Source organism: Monoraphidium neglectum (assembly GCF_000611645.1).
Source record: "Monoraphidium neglectum strain SAG 48.87 unplaced genomic scaffold scaffold01369, whole genome shotgun sequence".
In the NCBI taxonomy this organism is placed as follows: domain Eukaryota; kingdom Viridiplantae; phylum Chlorophyta; class Chlorophyceae; order Sphaeropleales; family Selenastraceae; genus Monoraphidium; species Monoraphidium neglectum.
Genome location: NW_014012259.1, coordinates 5084 through 15133, shown reverse-complemented (window position 1 = coordinate 15133; position 10050 = coordinate 5084). Strand labels below are relative to the sequence as shown.

General features: G+C 62.2%; 1 protein-coding gene across 1 annotated transcript; it reads right to left on the bottom strand.

Annotated features, from left to right (window-relative positions):
- Positions 1-234: 234 nt before the first annotated feature.
- Positions 235-8491, bottom strand: MNEG_7636 (hypothetical protein; the record flags this gene model as incomplete). The annotated part of the gene is made up of 24 exons (XM_014043892.1): positions 235-375; positions 562-679; positions 892-1053; positions 1209-1789; positions 1950-2133; positions 2311-2801; positions 2972-3241; positions 3622-3801; positions 4089-4170; positions 4365-4445; positions 4676-4809; positions 5134-5154; positions 5379-5541; positions 5724-5866; positions 6106-6231; positions 6377-6437; positions 6614-6772; positions 6929-6996; positions 7114-7218; positions 7333-7398; positions 7522-7611; positions 7761-7925; positions 8071-8127; positions 8441-8491. The coding sequence occupies 24 exons, from the start codon at positions 8489-8491 to the stop codon at positions 235-237; spliced, it is 3699 nt and encodes a 1232-aa protein (XP_013899346.1).
- Positions 8492-10050: the final 1559 nt, after the last annotated feature.

The window sequence follows — 10050 nt, the reverse complement described above, 5'->3', positions numbered from 1 at the left end:
GTGTGTGTGTGTGTGTGTGTGTGTGTGTGCGCGCGTGCGTATGTGTGTGTGCGCGTGCGTGCGTGCACGTGCGCGCACGCGTGTGTGCGTGCGTGCGTGTGTTTGTGTGTGTTTGTGTGTGTTTGTGCGTGTGTGTGTGTGTGTGTGTGTGTGTGTGCGTGCGCGCGCGCACACGCGTGTGTGTGTGTGGGTCCGCATGCGTACGCATGTGTGTGCGCACAAAAACAAGGATACTCAGGAAGAAGCGGCCCAAACAAATAATCGACGGCTGTGGGCAGCGCTCCTGCGGCCCCACACCTGATGCCATTGTGTGAGCAGGTTGATGTTGACGTTGAGGCGGTCCAGCCCGTAGGCCAGGACCGCTGCTGAGCACGTCTGCGGCAACAGCAGGGGCATGTCCACAGAACATGGGGTCAGAGCTCAAAGGCGATCGTGCCGCTGGCTGTTGGTTGTGTGATAATCGACCGCATGTAAGGAGCGATACGTCGGCCTGGGCAGTTTGCGCGAGCGGCATGAGGGCACGGCAGGCCGCTTCGAGGCAGTGGAGGGGTTCGCGCTCACGTCCCAGCTGGTGGCCTGGAGCTGCGGCAGGAAGCAGCGCTGGTACCAGTTGACGCGCATGGCCGACAGCTGGGTGCGGTCGATGGCGCGCGCCATGGTCGCGGTGTCGTACACGTTGCTGCGGGGCGCGGTCCCGCCAAGCAAGGGGTGGGTCTTGGGCGGGGCAGCACTGACAGGGCGGCAAGTAGCCGCAAACAACCAAACATTCTGAGCACAGGCCATCACAAGCCGACAAAAGCAAGCAAGGGTGTGCAACTGCCGGCCTCTGCAGCCGCAGCTGTACTCCCATGGCCACGGTCGTGCAGCATCGCCCCATGAAGCTGCGCTCACATGAAGCGGCCCTGGATCTGGGTGCTGAGGATGACATAGCCTGCAATGTGGGCCGCCAGGATGACGCCCACCACAAGCCAGGTGCGGCTGAGGCGCTGGCTGGCGCTCTGGGCGGTGGCGCACGTCATCAGCCGGTTGAGCTTCTTCAGGCGCTTGGCGCGTCTGGTGAGGGGCACGGGCGAGCAGGGGGACGCGTGAAAGAAGGGCTGCTTGGCAGCCGCTGCATGTGCTCCGTTTGATCTAATGCCATGTGGGCGGGGATCGTGGGTGCCAGTGCCCCCCAGCAATCACCAGCGGCTACACCAAGGACACCCTACCTGGAATCAATCGCCAGGTCCTCGTCTCCGCCGTCACCCGTTGCGCTGATGACGCTGCTGGCCCCGTCCTGCCCCTCCGAACCCGACACCTGGCTCGCCCCGTCCCCAGCCGACGGCGCGCCACCGTCGTCGGAGCCGCCAGGACCGCGCATGGGGGATGCAGCGTGCCCTGATGCGCTCGGGGCCGCCTGCGCCTCGCCGCGAGCCTTCCCGGGCACCACTCCGCCCCGGCGCTCACCACCCCACAGCCCGCCTGCCTTGCTAAGGCCGCCGTCATGCCGCCTAAACTCTTCCTCGTCGGTGAGATCCTCCTCATCTCTCTTGCGGCTGAGGGCTGCGCCGTGCCGCGCAGGAGGCATGGTGGTGGCCTGGCTGCCAGCGTCGCTGCCGCTGTCTGAGCCGCTATCGTCCTGCGGCCCTGAGTCCTCGGCCGCGCCCTTGCCTGGAGCGGCGAATTGTGGGCCCGCTGGCCCGGCACCTGTGAGAGCCAGGAATGGTGCGATGCTGCCGCAAGAGGGCTCCCGAAGTCGAATGCGCACGATCAGCCTGTCGGATCCAATCTTGCCGGGCTTTGCTGTTGCCTGCGGCGGCACAGGGGGACGCGGACCACATACGTTGGCACCGCTGGCAATGGCGGCGGCAGCATCGGCAGCAATTTTGACAAGTTTGCATGCTCTTTTTGTCAAGATCAAGCACCACCCTCCCTGGAGCCAGCCATTCCCAGAAAACCCGAGTTCGCACCTGCATCTCCAGCCCAAGCTTCTGCCCATCAGCATGTGTTATCGTGAGCGCCATGACTGGCCCGACCTTGGGCACATTACCCGCCTTGAGCCCGCTGCGTGCGCGCGCGACCTTGGCCGCGCCGGCCTTGGGCGGTGCCGCCATCAGATCTGCGTTTGTGAACTCACGCGGCAGGCCGACGAGCCTGCGGAATAGGGAGCATCATGGGCCGAAACATGAGAGCTTACTCTCCCCCAAACACAGTCGTGCTGGTGTGTGGAACATGGAGCAGCTGCGCCGCAGCGAGTCTGGCGCGGCCTAGCGGGCGATGGCGCTGTTCGACGCCATTTTACTGCCTGGTGGGGCAACCCCTTGTCCTCACCTCCTGAAGTCCCTCTTGACGAGCCCCTTGGACCCGCAACACAGCAGCACCCCCGCAGCAGCGTCGGCAGACGCGACCGCCAGGGAACCGTCCAGCTCCAGCAGCGAGACCAGCGCGTCTGCGCGCCACAGCACCACCTGCAGCGACGGCGCCGCGTCTTCGCCGCCGTCCTCACCGCCGGTGCTGCTGCCCCTCCCGCCAGCCGCATCGGCCCCATGCACCGAGACGAGGAACTGCATCAGCGCGGGGCGCTCGCGGTCGCGCCGGCGCAGCGCTGCGAGCAGCGACCCGCCGCCGCCGGCCGTGTCGGCCCGGTCGGTGTCCGCGGCGTTGCCCGCGCCCGGCGCGCGCACGCCCACGCGCCACGACTCGTTGGTTCCCTCCAGCGCGCGCGTCGCCAGCAGAGTGAGCAGGCTGGTGTCCTCCCCAAACTTGGCGGCCCACTCGCTGAAAACGTTGATAAAGCTGCGCAGCGGCTGGCCGACCAGCGCCTGAGGCGGCACGGCGCGTTGGTTACGGTTGTTGGCGTCAAAATCAGGGCTCAGCGGATTTTGTGAACGTGCATGTCTTGCTTTGCTCGTGCTAAGCGTGATGCTGGGAGCAACAGCACGATGAAATCAGCCTCTTGGCGGCCTCGAGAGCAAGGACCCCCCTTGCTCACCTCTGGCTCAAAGCCAAACACAGTCTTGGTGGTGCCGAGGCTGACCCGCGATACGCGCCCGCCTTGGTCCACGTCCAGCACGATCCTCTGGATGTCCAGCCGCGCGGCATCAGACGACGGCGAGATGCGCACCACGTGCAGCAGGTGGTCGCCGTCCTTGCGCTGGGAGAGCTGCAGGGTGACGGACACCTTGGAGCCGTTGGAGCGCAGCAGGTGCACCACGGCGCCGGCGCGGCAGCTGGTGATCGGCGGCTTGTGGGACAGGTCTTGCTGTTGGGGTGTGGGGGGGCGGGGCACAGCAGAAGGGGTCAACGCGCGCAGCACAGGTGTCCCGTGTGCTTCAGATCACACGAGGGGCCTCCAGGGTCATGATGGTTGAAGATGCACCCCTAGGAACTGCTCAGCCCAGGCTTCCACCAGCCCAGCTCACACCTCCTATGCGGCACTGATGTGTTAAGTATTGGGTTGTAGAGTTGCGCGTGTGTACGTACGCGTGACACACACACACACACACACACACACACACAAACACACACACACACACACATGCGTGCATGAATGCACACACGCATACACATGTATGCACCACAAGGCACACACACAAGCACGCACACGCACGCAGGCATTGAGCACGCAGCACGCCCTCGCACCTTGAGAAAGCCTGGGTGCGCGAGCAGCTGGCTGTAGGGTGGCGGGACGATGCTGCCCAGCGCCATGCCCTCCAGGTGGCGGCGGCTGTAGCCCAGCATGGTGCCCAGCTGGGAGGTGGCGTGAACAATCTGGCCCTTGTGGGCACTGACCACCATCAGGGGGCCGGTGGGAACCTCGGCCTGGGGCGGTGGGGCGGTGGGGTACAGTGCGAGCTGGGAGGGTGCGGTGCGGGTGCTACGCAGGGCTGAGGGCGGTGGGGCATATCCCAAGCAACAAGCCAAAGCAGGAACCAAGCAGTCTTGGATTTAATGACAACTTTCTTGACAACCCATTAGCTGTTGGTCGTCCTTGAAACACTCCTTTGTGCTTGCTGAGATGACTCGCCCGGCAGACCGTGTGCTGCGCCTGCGAAGGCAAACCTAGGGCAACCCCGGCGATGCACACCCATAGCAGCAGACCCCCCCACCTCAATATTCAGGATGATGACCCTCTCGGTGTCAGTGCCACCCATCTCAGCTGTCACATGCACGTCCACGGGCGGCAAAAACCTGCAGGGTCAGGGGGTCACGGTGTGCGCAGCTCTGTGCGGCCCCGTTCCCCGCGGCGACGGGCTGCTGCAGGTGCTCTTCCTGGCAAGTGCTCTTCACACACAGTCGGAGGCATTAATAATGCACGCATAATAATGCAGGTTGCAGCCCAGGTGCCGGAGCACAACCACTTGATGCCCTCTCAAACGCCCCACCTGTGCAGCAGCTGTGTGTCGGCATACACCTCCCCTCTATCCAGCTCTTCCACGGTCGCCTCAGTGGCGCGCGCAATCAGCCTGTTCGCCATCACAAAAAGCGACCACGATGGGGGCAGCAGAACACAAGGGAGCTCCCTTGGAGCAGATGCTTTGCATAGCAGCACTTCATATGAATGCGAACCCCGCATTTTGGAAAGTGGCGCAGCAGATGAGGCTTCCTTGTTTTAGAGGGGCCCCACAAACAAACATGCGTCCAGGCAGTGCACATAAGCAGGTTTGCGTCCCAGGGAACCTACAACAACCCTCACTTGTTGAGTCCAGGCATATCCGGGCCGAGGGATGAGAAGAAGCGACCCACCAGGTCCTCATTAGGGACACCAAAGCAGTTGGAGAAGTGCACATCAGCACACAGCACCATACCACTTCCTGGCGCCAACCACACCTGTGGCGCAGCGGGGCGCCGCGATCGCACGCACTCAGTTCAGACGAGTAATCATGCAAAGGATAACACCCCACAGCTATGAAATGTGCGCATCTGAAGTCTGCCTTGTCTGCGAGGCTGCTGCACGGCCCTTCGTAATCGACAGTGCCATCCTGCAGCGGCCAGCGCGGCGGCTGGCGATGCAGGCACAGCAGAGCAGCACATAAACGCCGCAACGTTCACATGATGTGGCTGGCACCTCAGGGCGGCGGGGGGTGTTGAGGACCAGCCGTGGCCCCCACTCACCCTGACCCTGGTGCTGTCGGCTTCCTCTACTCGCCTCACCACCCCCAGGAACACGGCGTCCTGCATGTGTGGGCAACGACAGCCAGGTGCGAATCAGCAGAGGGGTCGCCAAAAGAAGACCAGCCAACCAGTGGGCTTGCTGCTCCCAGGTCACATCCTGGGACAGGTCTGGCCGCACGGCAGAGCCGAACCGATCACGCAGGGCACCAAGCGTCTGCGCAGTCCTGCTCTGTAGCTGGCTGTGAGTTCAAACCAGCCAGAGCCATTGCGCAGCGCACGCGCACCTGCCCCAAGCCGGATATCTTGACCACCGTTAGGTTGGCCGGGAACATGGTGCGCTGCTTGGTCAAGCCGATGACGGAGCGGCGCGTGTCGAGGATGTGAGGCACGCCGGTGGTGGCGTAGCGGCTGAGATAGCCGTTGTGGCGCGATGAAAACGGTTGGGGCCTGCGTGTAGAGTGCGTGACAGTGAACAATCTGGATGAGGATGTAACCAGCCACTTCCACTTGACTGCCAAGCCTGGGCTTGAGACACCCTTTGCTGTGCCTTGGCACACCACTTCCCAGGTGTCAAACCATCCCAGTGGGTGCGTGGTGGCGGTGGGGCAGCGACGGGAGAGGTTTCTCACATGAGCGCGGAGACGTTTTTGCCCTCCAGCTCGCCCTTCTCGTAGCCCCACATGTTGCAGGCGGCGCGGTTGACCGCCAGGATGGTGCCCACCGCGCTGATGACCACCACACCGTCGGTGGCCTCCTCAACCCTGCCCAGCACCTGGCAATGGTAGTGGCGACAAATGGGGGCCACGGGGCGGTCGAGTTTGGGTGTGTCAGGGGAGAAGGCGGGGCAAATCAGTTCATCGTTGACTGCTGTTGCCAGGAACAGTAGCCTGCATACACAGTGCAGCTACAGACCTGCTTGAACCCGCTGGTCCTCCACCTGCTGATTGGGCCGGGTGGTTTGCAGGCTGCAAAATTGTCACACAACCCCCTGTCCACCCAGTCCCCACTCACGGTGAGAGATGCATCATGCCCCTCGCCACTGCCGCCCTCCAGCAGTGCCATGAGGCTCTCGCCCGTTCCATGGCGGATCGCCTCTTGATAGCAGCGCTGCGCTGTGGAGGGCTCGTTTTTTACCCACTGCGGAGGACACCGGCCAAGAGCGTTGGCAGAGCAGAGTCACAGCACGTTTGTGGCGGTCTACAACAATAACACGACACACGCGTGAAAGGATATAACGCCAGGGCAACGGGAAGCGCACATCCAAGGATCGTGGGAAACCAACCTCCAGGAAGCGGCCGTACGCCCTCAACAGTCGCCCGTTGGTGGGGTAGCGCTCCAACACCCTTTGCAGCGCCAAAGGTTGCGGGCATTTGGAAAGGGCATGTGATGCGTCCCCAGGGCACGGGCTTCAGTTGCTGCTGTTGGTCTAACGCCAGGGCCTGCACCAGTCATACAGCAACCAGAGCCCAGGCAATCCGTCACCCATCAAGGTGTCCTGAGCCCGGTGTAGTGGGCCCACCTGCGGTACACCTGGGTGGCCTGCCCCTCCGCGCGGTGCATGGCAGCAAAGCTCGTCTGCAGGGTTTTGAAGGGGACGCTGTCGTGCAGCAGGGTCTGCCAGAACAGCCGCTGCGCCTGGAGCGCCACGCGGTGTGCGCGGACGCAGGCACGGAAGTTGCTGGACGGAGGGAGCGTCGGCGCAAAGCACAGGCGTCGAGGAAGATGGAGGGTGAGAAAAATGCAGCATCAAAAGCATGAAGCAAGCAGAGCCATCCTTTGCTCATCGGCTCAGCAGGCAGTGGCACGACATCAAGCGTTGACGGCCGGGCCTCACCGCTGGAACTCGATGAAGCTCATGAGGTCCATGCCCCCACTCTCATCCTTGAGCCGCTTGACCAGGTCCTGGTGTTGGTGTGCGGTCGACGTGGTGTCTGGGGCGGAGTTCAACGGCCAGGTCTGGCAAGCAGTTGCAGAATGGCGGATACATCAAGCACCGGCTCAACACGCTGCCATCATCACCTGCGTCTTGAAGATATGGAAGCGCTCGATCAGTCCCAGGTTGTGCCCGCCGGCCTTGACCACCAGCTGCAGGTAGGTGCGCGCGGCCTGGACGTCCCGCCGTCCCTGAGGGAGCAGGGGACCGCGACACAAAGGGAAAACTTGTTCATGAGGCGATGCTGCAGCAACGTGGGTGCACAGGGCCGAAGACCTGATTGTTTGCCCAACTTCCGCACACACCTCGATGCTGACGTTGGCCAGGGCCAGCAGCAGGGATGGCTCGTTGGGGTATCGCGCCAGGCCGCACTGCGGATGTTGAGGAGGGGCAGAGGCAACGACGCGATCAGAGGCGCCAGGTGGTGGATCAACGGGTAGTTGGATGTAGCGGGTTGCAGGAGCTCGACACCAAGCATCCCCAGTTTGACTCACCTTGAGGACGAACTCTCCAAACTCAAACTCGCGCATGACCAGGACGTTGTCCTCGTCCCACACGCGCATCGCCCTGGCCAGGAAAGCCGCCTGAGGAGGGATGGTTGCGGGACCAGGTGCACCAAGGCGGGCAGGGGAGCAATTGGTGGCGGTGTGCCGCGAGGGTGGCGACACGACAGCATTTGACAGCATGCTCATCTGCTATTTTGAGGGGCACGCGCCTTGCGCAATCCGCTCACCTCCTGAGGGGTATTGAACCGATATACAGCTCTAAGGTTGTTCTGGGAGGCGGGGTCCTCTGCCGCGATGCGCAAGGCAGCCAGGGGCCGGCGAAGCCGACGCAGCCACAGCGCGGTGGCTGCCGCTCCAACTATGACGACTGGGAATATTCCCTTCAACACAGCCTGCAAGAGCACAGTCGTCAAGCGTGCAGGTTTACGCCGTCTTCATATCAGTACAATGTGCCCATGGACGCATGCATACCCCAACTATTTGATGCCTCCAAATGCGTGACCCAAGCTTTCGCGCCGTGCACGCAGGTGCGCGCACCCATGTCAGCTGCTCCGCCAGGACCTTGTCTCCTCGGCTTCTGAAGGTGATCACATTCTGTGGGGTTGTTTCAGAGGTGAGGTGCGTCGTTCAGGTTATGCTGGCTGGCAGGTGTGCAAGGGATCTGGCAAGGGAGTGTTGATCCGCCCGACTGGATTGCAAGTTTGCTGGGGGAACGAAATGAAGGATCTTAGAGCTGACTGCGCGCGCAGCCTACCTGGTAAGAATGGAATATATTGAAATATACTAACATGATAGATTCGTATATGCCCGAAAGTCCATGGTCAGCAATGACAGGAACAATGCAGGTGGCCGCGCTGATGCACGCGCCATTGAGAGGGTTGCATGCTGCGGGCACAGACTAGCGCACCAGGAGCACGCAGGTGTAGATGATGCCTGTCCACAGCCCAACCCAGGACATGGTAACAAGGTCAGAGTAGAAAGGAGCCTGGGAGCCGCAGCGACCGACAGCAACATGGGGAGGGGTTGCACACGAAGGAGTGAGGGGTGTTGACAGATGCTGCCAGGTTGCCAGCATACACTCCCCTGCTTGGGTGGGTGTGAAAACCAGAGCAGCCCTCAGTATCGCCCAGGGTTGGTTCACAGCCTGCCCCGAATGTTTCCTCACTGTTGTAAATATGAGGTAAGCGATGTATGCGGAGCACAGCACCATTGCCAAGCTCTGGAGGCGCGGGCTCTCGTCAGCAGCCGTGGACATGATGACCATCACAAACTGCGGTTTGTTGGCGGTGTTGCAGGGTGCGCCTGAAAGCCCGCAGATGTGCGCTACGTAGAGGCGTCCTGATGGATCGCCCGCCGCCAAGCGCCATGGATGAGCCATGCGCGGTCACCGCCGCTTGCGCAGTCGCGGGTGGTGGTGCTTGTGACACGCTTCTCCCTCAACACCGGACGGCTGGGCGGACGCGGGCTGCGCCACAGACCTTGAGCAGCAAGACCTTCAGGTTTGTGAGGGTTGCTGGTGTGGCCAGGGGGCTGCGCGTCAGGGTGTTCAGGTCGCACGAGCCAACAGACTGCCGGAGCATTGATGAGAAAGGGAGGGGTTTGAGCAGTGGACAACAGAGTTGAAAAGGGCCATGTCACCGGTAGCACCTGACGCGTGTGGCAACCTGTGGTCACCAGATGTGCAGATCACAGGTTGCCACACACAAACAATTGTGTTGGCAAGCCCCAGCAAAGGGGCACAACGTGGGGTACGCACAAGCACACATGCAGCACACCTCCCGTCCTGCCCAGCCTTACCAAGGCCAGGCATGTCGCACAGAAGATAGCTACAAGCACAACGCCAAAGACCATGTGCGCCAGATGGGGCATGGCCAGGCAGGTCCTGCAAGGCAGAAGCCAGCGACGCGTGATGTGCGCCCATGAAACGAGGATCATTGCTTTGCTTGCTGCACTCCTCAATACATACGCGTAGACGACCGTGCACGTGCGCACGTGCGCACGCACGCACGCACGCACGCACACACACGCGCATGCGTGCGCACATACACACACACACACACACAGCTCGTGCTGTGTCCCACCTGGAAGCCGTGCACACCCTTGTGACCCCAAGAATGCACTCACGTGTTTGGAAAATGCAGATGTGGGGCCAGGGAGGATATCGCGGTCCAATTGCACGCAAACCTGCGGCCCTCGCCACGAGAAGACAAGGACAGCATTCCCGTCAGAGTCTGGACACACTGTGCAAGCAGGAGCATGTCCACGAGCAATACAAGCGGCCTCAGCAGGCCCCCGAGTGGACACCCGCCTGGCGCAGGGTGCTGCACATGCAGCGATGCCCTCACAGTGAACCTCGAGGCCTTTTTCGCTGCCCACGGTGCGTGTCGTGCACGGCGCCTCACATGAAGACGATATAGTCCAGGATGGAGGTCCATGCGACCGAGAACACGACCAGGGACGTCAGCTGGAGGGCTTTCACAAGCCTGAGCGTGTGGGAGGGTCCAAAGGGGGTGAGGC